Raw genomic sequence first — 18668 nt, 5'->3', positions numbered from 1 at the left:
TATTTAAACCAAATTGAACATGTTTCATTATTTATTTGAGGCTAAATTGATTTTATTTATGTATTATAATAAGTTATGATAAGTGTTCATTCAGTAATGTTGTAATTGTCATTATTACAAATAAATAAATACAAAATCGACTGATTAATCGGTATCTGCTATTTTTGGTCCTCCAATAATTGGTATCTGCATTGATAAATCATAATCGGTTGTGTGACAACTGCATATTTTAGTGGCCTTTTTGTTATCACTAGTTGCTGCACCATTCCCCTCCTGTGCTTGGAAAGCAGATAGACTGGGAGTCCTGAGCGTGTTTCTTCTCAGGGCAGCTGGGTCCACACACCTCTGGTTCTCTGTTATACCCTTTTCACACTACTGAGCTGAGCCAAGTTCTCTACCGTGTTGGCTTAGTTACACATCCACCATAGTGTCTAGAATCAAGCTGGGAAAAAATAAACATCTGTAACAGTACTGATGACATGAAAAGGGTAAGGAAACTGAACCAGTATGGTTGGAGTTGGCTTGATGGTGTGAAAGTGTAATGAAACTGAACCAGTATGGTTGGAGTTGGCTTGATGGCATGAAAAGGGTAATGAAACTGAACCAGTACGGTTGGAGTTGGTTTGATGGTGTGAAAAGGGTAATGAAACTGAACCAGTATGGTTGGAGTTGGTTTGATGGTGTGAAAAGGATAATGAAACTGAACCAGTACGGGTGGAGTTGTCACACTATCATGCCAAGGGTAAAGAAACTGAACCAGTACAGTTGGCATTGAAAAGAAGGGGCCTGCCTCACTTAGTGACTTTTGTACAATTACAATTTTTGTTCAGCATTTCGTTGAACTTGTTTGGCCACATACTTAAAAATAGCACTCTGACGTGTAGAGTCCTGTTAAGGAATGCGAACTGCGGCTGTCCAGAGTTCTCTGCGGCAGGGAGGGAGGAGGAGGGGGATAGGCTTTCTCATCTGCTCTGCACCATGGTCACATACAAGGCCCCATTTTCCCCTCTGTATGAAACACTCAGCCCACCATTTAGAAGAGCTGCTGTGAAATCTATGCCTATCCTCAGTTCAGCCATGACTAACGGGTGGGCTGATCTAGCCAACTCTCCCATTTTTCTTACTCTACACTCTCGCCCCCCTTTGAATATCTAGTTTTCTTTCCTCCATCTCTTTCCCTGAGGTGTTATTTCAGTCTTCATGCCTGCTACTCTAAAGAGGCCATGACCACCACAAACACTGTTACACCATCAGCAGCCATCAGAGGAGTTACTTAAGAGGGTTCATCTGCTTGTCTGAGCTGCAGCTGATTCACCATGTCTTTTTTGTATTGTTTTTACCCATTAGGATGCAGGAGGAGGGTCGGGCCTTTGTCTTGAAGTGTCATCTGTTTTTTGTTTTTGCACAGATTGCTTGTTTAAGTCAGCTAGGTAGACAAAGGTGAAAGTCTTGTGCTCAGGAGTCATAGAACATAAGACATTACATCTAGGCCCAACTCGATCAGAATAATGAAGGGTAAGGTTCCTTCTCACTCGTGGGGAAGCCAAGGCCTGACCCTGGCTAGAACTGAACCATACATGTCCTGTTATAGGCTCTGGCTACAACTGAACCATACATGTACTGTTATAGGCCAGGCCCTGGCTCCAACTGAACCATACATGTCCTGTTATAGGCCCTGGCTACAACTGAACCATACATGTACTGTTATAGGCCCTGGCTACAACTGAACCATACATGTCCTGTTATAGGCCCTGGCTACAACTGAACCATACATGTCCTGTTATAGGCCCTGGCTACAACTGAACCATACTTGTCCTGTTATAGGCCCTGGCTACAACTGAACCATACATGTCCTGTTATAGGCCCTGGATACAACTGAACCATACTTGTCCTGTTATAGGCCCTGGATACAACTGAACCATACTTGTCCTGTTATAGGCCCTGGATACAACTGAACCATACTTGTCCTGTTATAGGCCCTGGCTACAACGGTGATCTTTGTGATGTGCCACTGCCCTCTGTGTGTGAGACATCCTGGATTAAGGAAGATTAGGTTAAATCCCGCTGGTCTGCCGGCCACTTCTTCCCAAACAGTGCCGGACCCAGGCTCTAAGGAGGACCCTTATGTTCACAGCTGGGCGGTGATTGGGGGTTAATCATCATGTTGGAGTAATATAATCATATGGATGACCTTATGTCATGATGAGCTGTAGAGAGAACTCTGTCACTGCAACGTTTACATACTTTCCCACATACTAGGTCCATTTGAGTTAAGGTGCTAAATGTCTATGCCCTGCCAAGTTGAGTGTCAGTTAGGAATTCTGTCAACCAGACACGTTTGCATTGAAGAGCTCCCTGACCCAAGAAGTTCAGGAAATCATCACGACCCACAGATGAAGGGCTTTATGGTACTTCAGTTGCTGTTTTGAGGAGTTGCTGCTGGGTGTTGAATAAAGTCTCAATTCCTGTGTGACGCCCAATGCCTGTGGCTAAGCTGGCCATAGATAATTTGTTTCTAATGTACATCATCCTGAGGTCTTTTTTGAGATCTTGCAGTATGGTAATGAGCTGTTCCAAATGACTGAATAGGCTCTGTCCATCGTTTTGTTGAAGACCAGATAGTCAGATGTTTGACGTCACACCATTGCTGTGATTGTGTGTAGTGTAACACTAGCCCTATAATTGAATGTGACTTGGTGTTTTTATAGAGTCCAAATCTCCCTAAACACAGATAAAGTTATAAAACGCAACCCTTTTAAACCTGTCATCAGATCTGCTATTAATCGGTTTAATTACATTATAACCGTTTAAGCTACAAGTAGCACAGAATTAGGATATTTTGTTTGTGATTAGCTGAACCTTGGCCACTGTTGCCTAAGCCAGTTTGAGGCTACTGCTTGCAAGGTTGCTTATTGTGACGGTTTGGCCTTTAGCTGGGTTATAGCCTATAACCTCCAGGTAACATGCTTTGCACCATATATTAGTTCTACTGTAGGCTAGCTACAAAGTGCTAGTAGTGAGCTGGTTAGAGTATTTGCCCCAGTTGTGGTCTTAGTTTTTGAAATCTATGCTTTCTATTAATGCTTCTCTTCGTTCTCTCTAGGATGGCTTGGACGCGTTGGTGTACGACCTTGACTTTCCAGCCCTGAGAAAAAACAAAAGCATCGACAACTTCTTGAATAGATGTAAGTAGCTAGCCTATACAAGGTTCCTCTCCCTCATATGTCCTCCCTTTGTGCAGAATCTCTGTCACTTACATCATATTTGTAGAACACACGCACACCCACCCGCAGGCAGACTGGAGAGAGTGGAGGCTGTTTTGGGGTCACCGCCTCGCCTCTATACATTCCATGGCACTATTGTCTGCAGCTCAGTCTACTCGGTGTCCTCAACAAAAGGTCTTTAATGAGTGGCTGGTGACCCTCATGGTGTCCCCCCCAGACTGGGGGACCACCATGTCTGTATGACTGGAACTTAGAGGTTGTGGCATTTTAGCACAAGGACTGTCTGCAACTTTGGCATGTCATTAGTTTATGAATATGGTTATATATTGTATGTGACTACAATGGTAGTAAAGCATCTACTATAGATGAGGACAATTCTTCACAAACTGTTCCCCATATTGGAAATAAACGGTCAATACGAGCTACTGTAAAGCCTTGGGGCTACATCTATCACAGGCTATTTGTTCAGTTAGTCTTGCTGGGTACTTTGAGTGTTGGAGAGGCCTTGAAGGACATTATGGCAATGGGCTAGCTGTTTTGTGAAAGGGCTGATTGCCAATGTCATCCCTTCAGGGGGTCTGTGCTCTTTGTACTGCTAGTGCTCTCCTCCTTAGACTACTAACCCATGACATGTAGACTAATCATATTCTGTATGAGACCAGTAGCCAATATGCCTAGGCTACACTCAATCACATTAGCCAACATCTCCGCGGACCGTACAAACAAGTTATTTGATTTTCTCCCTCCATATTTTAGTCCAAGAATGTGGGAATAAAATCATCTTTAAAATGCTTGTAAAAAAAATATTTTTTATCTCAATTTTTTTTAATCACTTCTCGATCATGTACTTTTAGTTATGAAACCCTGAAACCGTAACTGCGGGAAACAACTCTGCATTCAAAATGGTCTCATTTGAATAGTTCTAGTCCTTGGCTTTATTTCTTTAGATCAATTGAACTCTGATGCACTGTACTCAGCTCCCCTTTTTTCCCATGCATTCTTGTGCCAGTTGTGAACCATGCAAATACAAAAACTACCCCTCCTGTTCAGCTATGACCAAATTTGGCTGAATATGATCTTCCCTAGGGCAGGGAAGCCAGAGTTGTTACAGTACTGAGAGCCTATCTGATGTAACAACTCTGTAAAGCAGTCAGTGGAGAAATCCCATCAGCTCAAAGACAGAGGTTTCTTTCACTGCTTTGTCTGCCAGAAAAAAACACAACCTGGGATGGTATGAATATCTCTCAACTGTATGCAACCCAAATGTAGACAGCATGTCAAGGATCAATCTATCAATCAAATGTATTTATAAAGCCCTTCTTACATCAGCTGATGTCACAAAGTGCTGTACAGAAACCCAGCCTAAAACCCCAAACAGCAAGCAATGCAGATGTAGAAGCACGGTGGCTAGGAAAAACTCCCTAGAAAGACTCAGAACCTAGGAAGAAACCTAGAGAGGAACCAGGCTACGAGGGGTGGCCAGTCCTCTTCTGGCTGTGCAGGGTGGAGATTATAACAGAACATGGCCAAGATGTTCAAATGTTCATAGATGACCAGCAGGGTCAAATAATAATAATCACAGTGGTTGTGCAACAAATCAGGACTTCAGGAGTAAATGTCAGTTGGCTTTTCATAGCCGATCATTCAGAGTATCTCTACCGCTCCTGCTGTCTCTAGAGAGTTGAAAACAGCAGGTCTGGGACAGGTAGCACGTCCAGTAAACAGGCCAGGGTTTCATAGCTGCAGGCAAAACAGTTGAAACTGGAGCAGCAGCACTGTCAGATGGACTGGGGACAACAAGGAGTCATCAGGCCAGGTAGTCCTGAGGCATGGATCACTGGTCAAGGTTAACTGGTGTCTATGTAACATCCAAGTTCAATGGTACCTGTACTTCAGATATCTAGTGATGTTATTATTACAGATTTTCATCTGCTGTTTTATTTTTGTGTTATTTTTGTGTTCTCTGCCTAATGCGGTGGACAAAGACCCTTCAGTAATTTACTAATCCACCCTTTTCTAACAAGTTTGCTTTTAATGTCATCTCTCCACTTCTCTTCTTTAGATAAGGACACCATCAGTAAGATCCGGGACCTGCGGATGAAAGCAGAGGACTATGAGGTGGTCAAGGTTATCGGGAGGGGGGCGTTTGGAGAAGTGCAGTTGGTGAGGATTGCCATTATGGTTATGCTAATTTGTCCTGCGTGAATCACATCAACTTTTGTCTGTCTGCTTTCCCTTCATACATCTAGTGCAGACAGATATAGAAGTATAACATTATCATTATATGGCTATAGGTTTGGCTTGACGCAAGCCATTCGCCCTAACTAGACTCTCTCCTCTCTCCCAGGTAAGACACAAAGCCACGATGAAGGTGTATGCCATGAAGCTGCTTAGCAAGTTTGAAATGATAAAGAGGTCGGACTCTGCTTTCTTCTGGGAGGAGAGGGACATCATGGCCTTTGCCAACAGCGCCCTGGTGGTGCAGGTATGGAACGCATAGTTGTTTATAGCGACACCTTAGTTTCGTTCTCAACTTTGCCTACTAGGAATAATCTGTAAGGAAGCACAGTGATTGAGATTCAGGCAATTGTAATGCAATTTATTCTTCTTTTGCTTTCCTCTTCATTCCTCCTAATGATGTTTGGTCACTAACCCCCCCACAGCTGTTTTATGCGTTCCAGGACGACCGTTACCTCTACATGGTGATGGAGTACATGCCCGGCGGAGACCTGGTCAACTTGATGAGCAACTATGACGTCCCCGAGAAGTGGGCCCGCTTTTACACCGCCGAGGTGGTGCTGGCTCTGGACGGGATCCACGCCATGGGATTCATACACAGGTACTACTGTTGCCGTTATTGGTACTGGACTCCTTCTCTTCTATTGTAAAGGTGGCTCTAGTGTCTCTACTTCCTCTTTTCTGTAGTGGCAGTTTTCTCCACCCGTCTAAAGCCTCCTTGACAGGAACTTAAATCACCTGTTTAATGTACTGTAGTTGGTTTGAGAATGCTTTGCTTGTATAATCAGGTTTTAGGTTCAAGAACTGCTGGTTTGTTATTTAAGCAATAAGGCCTGAAGGGTTGCGGAGTGCCAACAGCCCTTAGCCGTGGTATATTGGCCATGTACCACAAAGCCCAGAGGTGCCTTATTGCTATTGTAAGCTGGTTACCAATGTAATTAGAGCAGTAAAAATAAATGCTTTGTAACATACCCGTGGTATACGGTCTGATATACCATGGCTGTCAGCCAATCAGCATTCAGGGCTCGAACCACCCATTTTACAAATGACTTTATACAATGGCATCGTTGAATGCGCTCCATCTGATTGGCTTGAAGGGCATTCTAGGGCATGCGTTATTTCATTATAACGCACATTATATTTGCACGGTAGAATTCAATGGCTATAGTTAATTCTTACATGTTCTGTGTTTGAGCTGCTGTTGAAAGCTAAATCGAATTGAAAACATTATTGCCGTTGTTGAATTCTATTTTATAATGGCAAGCTAGGACTTATGCCTTGGTTTGTTAAACTAGCACATCTGTTTGTTTGGTTACCAAGGCAACTACGGTCACTCTTGTCAACTTGCTAGCTACTTCAGTGGATGTTGGACACATTTGTAGTGGCAAATGTGTTAAATTATCGCCATGGTATTAAAGGGACAATCAACTTAGGGCTTTATGCGTTCTCTGGAAACTAATTGCAACTCCATTGAAGGTCAGTTCCACTCCGCTAGCGTGTCGTGGAAGACCTCTCTCACGTCATTCATTATAACCCAGAGAACGCATAGCCTCTTGTTGATTCTCCCTTAAGTGTCTTTTTCTGTCTTTCAGGGACGTGAAGCCTGATAACATGTTGCTAGACAAAGCAGGCCACTTGAAGTTGGCAGACTTTGGGACCTGTATGAAAATGAACAAGGTAGCTATCGCACTAGCCTTCCAACGCACCGTGACTGATAATGAGAAGTTAGTTGACACCATCACCTTGTAGAGTAGACTGTTGTTTAAGAGTTTAAACTGTTTGCTGCTTCCAAATGCTCTATTTAATTCATCTTGGTGATGGTTTATCAATATTTCCAACTTTTAACACATTTACTTAGCATTCTTCATCTTACACACAGTGCCTTCAGAATGTATTCATACCCCTGGACTTATTCCACATTTTTGTTGTAACATCCTGAATTAAAAATGATTTTTTTCTTCACCCATCTACACACAATGACCCATAATGACAGTGAAAACATGTTCATGAAAATGAAATGCGTCTATCTAATTTACATAAGTATTCACAGACCTTTGTATGACACTCCAAATTGAGATCAACTGTATCACATTTCCTTTGATCATTGTTGATCACTACAAATTGTCCACCTGTTGCCTATTCAATTGGTTGGACATGATTTAGATAGAAACACACCTGTCTAAGGTCCCAGTTGACAGTGCATGTCAAAGCAAAAACAATACCATTACATTTACATTTAAGTCATTTAGCAGACGCTCTTATCCAGAGCGACTTACAAATTGGTGCGTTCACCTTAAGACATCCAGTGGAACAGCCACTTTACAATAGTGCATCTAAATCTTTTAAGGGGGGTGAGAAGGATTACTTTATCCTATCCTAGGTATTCCTGAAAGAGGTGGGGTTTCAGGTGTCTCCGGAAGGTGGTGATTGACTCCGCTGTCCTGGCGTCGTGAGGGAGTTTGTTCCACCATTGGGGGGCCAGAGCAGCGAACATACCATGACGTCCAATGAACTGTCCGTAGATCTCAGATTGCCTCATCACAATTCTTATATCTGGGGAAGGTTATAAAACTATTTCTAGAGTGTTGAAAGTTTCTAAGAGCACAATGGTCTCCATCATTGGGGAAATTGAAAAAAATATGGAGACTGGCTAGAGCTGGCCATCCAACCAAACTGAGCAACCAGGCAAGAATGACCTTGGTCAGGGTGGTGACCAAGAACCCATTGACCACTCTGACAGAACTAAAGAGTTCCTTGGCTGAGATGGGAGAACCTGCCAGAAGGACAAAAGTCTCTGCAGCACTTCACCAATCTGGGCTTTATGGGAGAGTGGCCAGGCGGAAGCTGCTCCTGAGAAAAAGGCACGTAAAAGACACTGAGATCATAAGGCAAAATATTCTGTGGTCTGATGATGCAAAAAAATGTACTCTTTGGCTTGAATGGAAACCGCTTTGTCTGGTGAAAACCAGGCATACCTCATCACCAGTCTAACACCATCCCTACCGTGGAGCATGGTGGTGGCAGCCACTGGTTAGGATAGAGGGAACAATGAATGGTGCCAAATACAGGCAAATCCTTGAGAACCTGCTTTAGGGTGCAATTGACCTTAGACTGGGTTGTAGATTTTTTTTCCAACAGGACAATGACACCGAGCATACAGCCAGTGCAACTCTGTACTGGCTTAAGAACAGGAATATGAGTCTTGAGTCTGGCTAAAGCCCAGACTTAAATTTAATTTGAAAATCTATGGAAAGACTTGAAGATTGCTGTTCCTGCCGCACCCTATTGAACTTAACTGAGCTTGAGAAAATCTGCAAGGAAGAATATCTCCATCCAGATGTGCAAAGCTGATGTAGAGAGATACCCAAGATGACTTGAAGCTTTAATCGGCCCCAAATGTACTTCCTACATAGTATTGACAAAGAGTTGTGAATAAATGAGATTTCTGTAAAAAAGAAAAAAATTTTTTTCACTTTCTTATTATGGGGTATTGTGTTTAGATGGGTGAGAGAAATCAATTTAATAAATTTTGAATTCTGGCAGTAATTACAACAATGTGGAATAAGTCAAGGGGTATGAATACTTTCTGAAGGCACTGTATCAGCACTTAGGCCTACAATTTGTTTGTTTTCTTGAACTATGAATGCTTATGTATTTTAGAGTGTATACGCTTTGAACAATGCGACACAGCAGTGTTTATAAATATAGTAGTTTAAGATTAATGCTCTTTCAGGACGGTATGGTCCGATGCGACACAGCAGTGGGAACGCCAGACTACATTTCGCCAGAGGTACTAAAATCCCAGGGAGGAGATGGATATTATGGCCGGGAGTGTGACTGGTGGTCCGTGGGAGTTTTCCTATATGAGATGCTTGTCGGTGAGTGCAATAAGAGACCTTTTCTCACGCTGTTACGATCAGAAATAAACTGGTCGTACAATTTGAACCCCTATTGTAGTTCTGAAGCAGAGTATTCCCATTCATTTACAGGCAGCAAAAATACCATTGAGGATAGTCTTCTATATTCCCTCTCTTATTTGACTCTGGTAGTACATAACTTCTTCCCCTTGTTTTGTCATATTGTGTAATCATCATGCCATGAATCCATACTATGCAAAGATGAAGTTGGAAAGGATACTATCTTGTTGCTCCTTTACTGCATATACAGTATCTTGTTTCACACATTGGCCACTTGTAGCGAATCGTGTTTACTTTTTTTTTTGTGATCCCGTCCCCACAGGAGGCCTTTTGCCTCTTGGTAGGCCGTCATTGTAAATAATAATTTGTTTTTAGTTGACTTGCGTGGTTAAATAAAAATAAAATAAAGACAAAAAAAAGTTTTGAAAATATTTTTAGCAGTTAGGATGGCAACAAATGATTCTAATGGGCTTCCTCCATTCTGATTGTTTTATACTCAACCGAACTAGGACAAAACTGACAGTTGTCCCATTTGTAGAACTTTTCATTTATTTAACACTATCGAATACCTTTTTATAGACGGTATTGTAAAAATCCATACCAGTATACCTTAATATATCGCCCAGCCCTACATTGCCTCAACCTAAAGGAAGAGGCTAGGTATAGGTATCAAACTTTGTTCAAGACTAGGGTAATGGTTAAGGGTTTACATTTAGGCTAAGCAAACCCCAATTGAGAACCATTGAAAATATGTAGTCTTGGCTGGGTTTACTAGCTAACCTCACTGCCTGTGGTTTTGTGTGTCTGTAGGTGACACACCGTTCTACGCTGACTCGTTGGTGGGGACGTACAGTAAGATCATGAACCACAAGAACGCACTGACCTTCCCTGAAGACAGCGACATCTCCAAGGATGCCAAGAACCTCATTTGTGCCTTCCTGACTGACAGGTGAGGATGATGATGACTTTATTTTTATGCGCTGTTTTGAAATAAAAACTGGTGGTGCAGAAAGCCCTGATTTTTATACTGTTTTGTTTAGAGAAATCATTCATGTTTTACCAATGATTTCCCTAGTTGACAAGAAGATGGAAAGGGACTAGTGTCATGAACTCATTGACTTGATTAGACTTAGTAATCAGTCAGACATCAAGCTGTGTTCTTCTGAAAAGCTATCAATCACGTCTAAAGCTTTCACTTCCTGTGTTCAGAGTTCGTTTCAAAGCCATAGACTCTGTATAACAATGGACATTATCAGTGGATTGCAGAATGACTAAACGGTACCTTGTTCTGATTCCCTGTTCCTAGGGAGGTGCGACTGGGCCGTAACGGGGTGGATGAGATCAAGAGGCATCCTTTCTTCAAGAACGACCAGTGGACATGGGAGAACATCCGAGAGAGTGAGTTGTGTTCAGGTCAACCAGCAGCGCTTTCATGATTCCTATGTGTTTGTAACCCCCCCGCACTGCTCTGTTGGCAAACTGCTTTTAGTGTTAATACATGTTTTCCCATTGACCTACTGCGGACAGTCTCGGAAATTCCAGAATAAGATCCATTCAGTAACCCATGGCCACACACTGAGTGATAGCAACGATTCCGCTTTTAGTGGTGTTATCAGTTTGAAACCAATTTGAACCTGGATGGTTTATTTTTGAGGGTGAGAACAGGAGGAAAGTAGTGTACTGGGTCATGTCCAGTAGTTGCAAAGCTTTTTGCTGCGGTGTACCCTACTGAACAGCACCTTGGCGTGAGTGTTGATGTGGTCTCCGGCTGCAGCGGAGCGAGTAGAGGCGGGGGGCTAAATGTAAATCCACTGGCTATTGCAGCTCTTTACTGGGTTTATATTAAATACTCTGAAGGGCTGCAGTCATCACTTTGGCCTGGCCACACCGCCCCTAGCCCTGCTCTGGCATGCCATGCCACCAGCACTGGCTGTCCTTGCTGCTCCTTTAGATACTCCCCTAGATGATTAGCTGGGAGACTAATGGGAACCCTATTCCCTACACTTCATAGGGAATAGGATGCCGTTTCTGAGGCATAAAAAGCACCTGAATATCTACAGTGTCAACTCACTGTATCAAATGTCGGACTGAATGCTTTGTGTTTATAGTTGATACATTTTTATCTCTAAGTTGTCTAGATTGACAAGAGACAGTTTAAGAGGGGAGAGAAAGACTGACATATTTGACAGCAGAACATTGCCATAAGCAGAGATGAGTTAGTGTGGTGCCAGGTCTAGAGGAGAAGGAGGGGGCTATAAACAGGGGGTACCGGTACAGTGTCTATGTGGGGGGGTACAGGTTAGAGGTCATTTGTGCATGTAGGTAGGGGTGAAGTGACTATGCATAGATAAGAAACAGAGAGTAGCAGCAGCGTACAAAACAAATGGAGGGGTCAATATAAATAGTCCGGTAGCCACTTGATTAATTGTTCAACAGTCTTATGGCTTGGGGTAGAAGCTGTTAAAACGCCTTTGTCTTGCTCACATTGAGGGAGAGGCTGTTGGTCCACATGGTCCACACACACCTGAACAGTCTTGAAGACGGCAAGGCAGCGCCTTTCCCCTTCAGGAGGCTGAGAAGATTTGGCATGGGCCGTCAGATCCTCAAAAAGTTACACAACTGCACCATCGAGAGCATCTTGATTGGCTGGATCACCGCTTGGTATGGCAATTGTACCGCCCTTGACCTCAAAGTGCTACAAAGGGGGGTGCGGACAGCCTAGTACCTCACCTAGGCCGAGCTCCCTGCCATCCAGGACCTCTATATCAGGCATTGTCAGAGGAAGGCCTGAAAAATTGCCTAAGACTCCAGCCACCCAACCCAACCCAATCACTGTAACAAAGCATCGGCTCCAAGACCGCTTTAACCCCCAGACTGCTAAATAGTAAATTAATGGTACCCAAACTATCTGCACTGACCATCTTGCACTGACCCTACACATACTCACTAGACATTATACACACACTACACTTACACTCACCCACACTACACTTACACTCACCCACACTACACTTACACTCACCCACACTACACTTACACTCACTCACACTACTCACTCACACTCACTCACACTACTCACTCACACTACACTTACACTCACTCACACTACACTTACACTCACTCCACTCACTCACACTACACCTCACTCACTGACACTACACATATTCACTCACACTACACGTTCACTCACTCACACTACACGTTCACTCACTCACACTACACGTTCTCTCGCTCACTCACACTACACGTTCTCTCGCTCACTCACACTACACGTTCGCTCGCTCACTCACACTACACGTTCTCTCGCTCACTCACACTACACGTTCGCTCGCTCACTCACACTACACGTTCGCTCGCTCGCTCACTCTACACGTTCGCTCGCTCGCTCACTCTACACGTTCGCTCGCTCGCTCACTCACACTACACGTACATTCACTCACACTACACGTACACTCACTCACACTACACGTACACTCACTCACACTACACGTACACTCACTCACACTACACGTACACTCACTCACACTCACGTACACTACACGTACACTCACTCACACTACACGTACACTCACTCACACTACACGTACACTCACTCACACTACACGTACACTCACTCACACTACACGTACACTCACTCACACTACACGTACACTCACTCACTCACACTACACGTACACTCACTCACACTACACGTACACTCACTCACACTACACGTACACTCACTCACACTACACGTACACTCACTCACTACACTTCACTGACTCACTCACACTACACGTACACTCACTCACACTACACTTCACTGACTCACTCACACTACACTTCACTTCACTGACTCACTCACACTACACTTCACTTCACTGACTCACACTTCATTCACTGGTACTCCCTGTATATAACTTGACACATTGATCTGGTACTCCCTGTATATAGCTTGACACATTGACCTGGTACTCCCTGTATATACAGTGGGGCAAAAAAGTATTTAGTCAGCCACCAATTGTGCAAGTTCTTCCACTTAAAAAGATGAGAGGCCTGTAATTTTCATCATAGGTACACTTCTACTATGACAGACAAAATGAGGGAAAAAAATCCAGAAAATCACATTGTAGGATTTTGAATGAATTTATTTGCAAATTATGGTGGAAAATACGTATTTGGTCACCTACAAACAAGCAAGATTTCTGGCTCTCACAGAACTGTAACTTCTTCTTTAAGAGGCTCCTCTGTCCTCCACTCGTTGTATTAATGGCACCTGTTTGAACTTGTTATCAGTATAAAAGACACCTGTCCACAACCTCAAACAGTCACATTCCAAACTCCACTATGGCCAAGACCAAAGAGCTGTCAAAGGACACCAGAAACAAAATTGTAGACCTGCACCAGGCTGGGAAGACTGAATCTGCAATAGGTAAGCAGCTTGGTTTGAAGAAATCAACTGTGGGAGCCATTATTAGGAAATGGAAGACATACAAGACTACTGATAATCTCCCTCGATCTGGGGCTCCACGCAAGATCTCACCCCGTGGGGTCAAAATAATCACAAGAACGGCAAAAATCCCAGAACCACACGGGGGGACCTAGTGAATGACCTGCAGAGAGCGGGGACCAAAGTAACAAAGCCTACCATCAGTAACACACTACGCCGCCAGGGACTCAAATCCTGCAGTGCCAGACGTGTCCCCCTGCTTAAGCCAGTACATGTCCAGGCCCGTCTGAAGTTTGCTAGAGAGCATTTGGATGATCCAGAAGAAGATTGGGAGAATGTCATATGGTCAGATGAAACCAAAATATAACTTTTTGGTAAAAACTCAACTCGTCGTGTTTGGAGGACAAAGAATGCTAAGTTGCATCCAAAGAACGCCATACCTACTGTGAAGCATGGGGGTGGAAACATTATGCTTTGGGGCTGTTTTTCTGCAAAGGGACCAGGACGACTGATCCGTGTAAAGGAAAGAATGAATGGGGCCATGTATCGTGAGATTTTGAGTGAAAACCTCCTTCCATCAGCAAGGGCATTGAAGATGAAACGAGGCTGGGTCTTTCAGCATGACAATGATCCCGAACACACCGCCCGGGAAATGAAGGAGTGGCTTCGTAAGAAGCATTTCAAGGTCCTGGAGTGGCCTAGCCAGTCTCCAGATCTCAACCCCATAGAAAATCATTGGAGGGAGTTGAAAGTCCGTGTTGCACAGCAACAGCCCCAAAACATCACTGCTCTAGAGGAGATCTGCATGGAGGAATGGGCCAAAATACCAGCAACAGTGTGTGAAAACCTTGTGAAGACTTACAGAAAACGTTTGACCTCTGTCATTGCCAACTAAGGGTATATAACAAAGTATTGAGAAACTTTTGTTATTGACCAAATACTTATTTTCCACCATAATTTGCAAATAAATTCATTAAAAATCCTACAATGTGATTTTCTGGATTTTTTTTCTCATTTTGTTTTTCATAGTTGAAGTGTACCTATGATGAAAATTACAGGCCTCATCTTTTTAAGTGGGAGAACTTGCACAATTGGTGGCTGACTAAATACGTTTTTGCCCCACTGTAGCTCCATTGTGTATTTAATTGTTTTCCTCTTGTTAGTTACCATTTTACTTGTTTTATTTTTTAACTTTGCATTGTTGGGAAAGTTGGTAGTCAAGCCTTTCACTGTAAAGTCTACACCAGTTGTATTCGGCACATGTGATGAATACAATTTTGATTTGATATGGGACTGATGTAGAGTAATAATAATTTGGGGGGTGTTTATTTGTTTTGTTACACACAAGTGTGTAATGGAAGTGTGTTTCTTGCATATCCCAACTCCCCTGAGACTGTGTTGCTTACACTTTTATCTCCCATCACCTTGTACTGGTGTACTATTTTGCACTTTGCAAGTCACAAAGTGCAGTACACGCCTCAAAGTTTGACTGGCGTTTCCCCCAAAACATGATCTCAAGTTCTCAACTCAATGTGCCTCTGCACCAAAATCATCAAAACTATGAGAATAGCTCCCCACTTTCAGTGAGTCATGATTCTGTTCTCTCCTCCACCTCCTGTCTATCTGTATTTCCAGCGGCGGCCCCGGTAGTGCCTGAGCTGAGCAGTGACATCGACACCAGTAACTTTGACGAAATTGAGGAGGACCGGGGAGACGAGGAGACCTTCCCCATACCGAAGGCCTTCGTGGGCAACCAGCTGCCCTTTGTGGGGTTCACCTACTATAGCAGTCACCAGTAAGTATGTTAGCATAGCCAGGCTTCAACTACTACAGCAGTCACCAGTAAGGCGCTTGAATCATGTTTCCTGGAGAATTTCCATGAACTGCATTTTAGTCCAGGACTAGGCTTAATCTGTGTCGGGAAACGGTGTCCAGAGTATGTTTTGGCACTGTCCGCTTAGCCTGGCGTCACCAACTACAGTCAACACTGTCAGGCTTCACGAGAACACTCATCAGTCAAATACCAATTACAGTCAACACTGTCAGTCATCACCTTCCTGGTCAGCTCAGGAGAAACTCAAGGCCCTAACCATGGTCAACATACTATAGTCAGGCCTGACTTACCACAGTCAAAATAGTCTGGGTGCACCAGCTGGCGCAATCATCTGTTATTCTGTGAACTGCAAGTTGACACTTTCTAGCTTAACCTGCTAGAGCCATCAGAACTGTCAGTTGTTTTATACAGCCTCATAAATCTAATGCAACTTTTTTAGCAATATAGCTAATTACACCCAGAGCTTGTTAGACATGAACATATGAATGTCTCACACTGGAGAGTAATCTGACCTAGATAACAACCACAACCTGTTTGAGCCAGTGGGATGTGTTCACGGTTTGGTCAGGTCATCAGTGGGTCAGGGAAGTGTAGTCCTAGTGTTGTCACTACAGTGCCTTCAGAAAGTATTCACACCCCTTGACCTTTCCCACATTTTGTTCTTACAGCCTGAATTTAAAAGGGATTAAATTGACATTTTGTGTCACTGGCCTACCAACAATAACCCATGATGGCAGAGGAATTATGTTTTTAGACATTTTTACAAATGTATTAAAAATGAAAAGCTGAAATGTCTTGAGTCAAGTTTTCAACCCCTTTTGTTATGGCAAGCCTAAATAAGTTCATGACTTACTCTGTGTGTAATAATAGTGTGTAACATGAGTTTTGAATGACTACCTCAACTCTATATTCCACACATACAATTATCTATAAGGTCCCTCAGTCGAGCAGTGAATTACAAACACAGATTCAACCACAAAGACCAGGGAGGTTTTCCAATGCCTTGCAAAGAAGGGCACCTAAAGCAGACATTGAATCTCCCGTTGAGCATGATAAAGTTTATATCAGACTTTGGATGGTGTATCAATACACCCAGTCACTACAAAGATAGGGGTCCTCCTAACTCAGTTGCCGGAGAGGAAGGAAACCGTTCTGAGATTTCACCATGAGTTTAATGGCTGTGATAGGAGAGAACTGAGGATGGATCAACAGTGTTGTAGTTACTCCACAATACTAAATGACAGTGAGAAGAAGGAAGCCTGTACAGAATAAAAATATTCCAAAACATGCCTCCTGTTTACGATAAGGCACTAAAAGTAAAACTGCAAAAAATGTGGCAAAGAAAAAAAGGTTTTGTAAAAGTTTGTATTTAGGACAAAGTTATGTTTGGGGCAAATCCAACACATCACTGAGTACTACTCTTCATATTTTCAAGCATGGTGGCGCATAATGTTATGGGTATGCTTGTCATCGGCAAGGACTAGGGAGTTTATTAGGATAAATAATCAACTGAATCGAGCTAAGCACAGGCAAAATCCTGCTGGAAAACCTGGTTCATTCTGCTTTCCAACACACTGGGAAACATTCACCTTTCAGCAGGACAATAACCTAAAACACAAGGCCAAGTCTACCAAGACGACATTTATTGTTCCTGAGTGGCCTAGTTACAGTTTTGACTTAAATCGTCTTGAAACTATAGCAAGACTTGAAAATGGTTATCTAGCAATTATCAACTGCCAACTTGAGAGCTTGTAGAATATTTTCTAAGAATGTGCATATATTGTACAATCCAGGTTTGCGAAGCTCCTAGACTTACCCAGAAAGACTCACAGCAGTTATCTCTGGGAAAGTTGATTCTAACATACATTGAATCAAGATATATTCATTTTATTTTTCCATATTTTCTTTACAAATGTTAAACATTTCTTCCACTGTGACATTAAAGTATTTTGTGTAGATCGTTGACAAGAAAATGTCAAAATCCTTTTCCCCCCTTTGTAACACAAAATGTTGATCATGTTGTTGTGGTCTATCCCCCAGGTTCTCCCGGAGCACCAGCACCAAGAGTGTTGACAAACGCAGCAGCTCCACCAAGGAGGACAAGAGCCACGTGAGTAACTACTTCTAGAGATGAAAACAACACTCTGTATCTGGAGTCGCTAAGCGTAATGTATTCTACAGTCTGTCTGTAGTGTTGTCTTACACGTTGTCTGTGTTCAGCTGGAGAACCTGCAGAAGAGGATCTACCAGCTGGAGGAGCAGCTACATAGTGAGATGCAGCTAAAGGATGAGATGGAGCAAAAGTGCAGGTAGTAATCGATCACCTGTCAAACAACTTAATTTAACTAACAAGTCAGATTTCAAGCAAAAATATTCATTCTGGTTTTGAATACAAACAAGTGTATTTTAATGAACAATGCATCCGTTTTCCCATTTTTGAAAGATCAAGCAAAGCAAAAAGTGCTAATCATTGTTGTCCTTTAGGACGACAAATACAAAACTCGACAAGATCATGAAAGAGCTGGACGAGGAGGTGAGTGAATATCTAGTATTCTGAAACGTATACCAGGGCAAGTGCATAATCACGATCTACAGTAGTCTACAAAAGTGCAGCAAACAAGACATGATATAGGGCCTAATTGCTCTATACATTGAGTTCTAACTCTCCTCCCAGGCCAACGTGAGGAAGGGTGTGGAGGCCAGTATGTCCCTCCTGGAGAAAGACAAGATGATGATCCAGCACCGAGCCACAGAGTACCAAAGAAAGGTCGACCAGGAGGCCGAAAAGAGACGCAACATGGAGAACGAGGGTAAGGATAGTTATTTTTATTTTTATCCTTTAATTCATTCTCCAATCTCCCACTGTTTTAGTCCAAACCGGTCTATACACGTGTTTATTTGAAAATAAAAGAGAGCCGCACACTAGGAGCTCAGATGCAAAAATGTAATTACCAATGTTTCGACAGCCAAGCTGTCTTCATCAGGGTATAATCACAAACACTGTGGGATGACTTGTTTATTTAGTG

The 18668-nt window shown here is 43.0% G+C and overlaps 1 protein-coding gene across 2 annotated transcripts in view; it reads left to right on the top strand.

Moving 5' to 3' along the window:
* The window catches only part of LOC115114580 (rho-associated protein kinase 1-like), a 64716-nt gene that overhangs the window by 24849 nt on the left and 21199 nt on the right, over positions 1-18668 (top strand). For both annotated transcript variants that reach the window (XM_065013503.1, XM_029642952.2), the window contains exons 2-14: positions 3104-3185; positions 5287-5387; positions 5572-5709; positions 5888-6063; positions 7055-7139; positions 9196-9340; positions 10190-10328; positions 10686-10777; positions 15444-15603; positions 17683-17752; positions 17863-17951; positions 18127-18175; positions 18317-18452. In XM_065013503.1, coding sequence (XP_064869575.1) covers positions 3104-3185; positions 5287-5387; positions 5572-5709; positions 5888-6063; positions 7055-7139; positions 9196-9340; positions 10190-10328; positions 10686-10777; positions 15444-15603; positions 17683-17752; positions 17863-17951; positions 18127-18175; positions 18317-18452 — 1462 coding nt within the window. The remainder of the gene's footprint in view (positions 1-3103; positions 3186-5286; positions 5388-5571; positions 5710-5887; positions 6064-7054; positions 7140-9195; positions 9341-10189; positions 10329-10685; positions 10778-15443; positions 15604-17682; positions 17753-17862; positions 17952-18126; positions 18176-18316; positions 18453-18668) is intronic.

Source organism: Oncorhynchus nerka, linkage group LG9b, assembly GCF_034236695.1.
Source record: "Oncorhynchus nerka isolate Pitt River linkage group LG9b, Oner_Uvic_2.0, whole genome shotgun sequence".
NCBI classification, from domain to species: Eukaryota; Metazoa; Chordata; class Actinopteri; order Salmoniformes; family Salmonidae; genus Oncorhynchus; species Oncorhynchus nerka.
The sequence above is the reverse complement of the archived record's forward strand: the minus strand, read 5'-3'. Positions and strand labels throughout refer to the sequence as shown.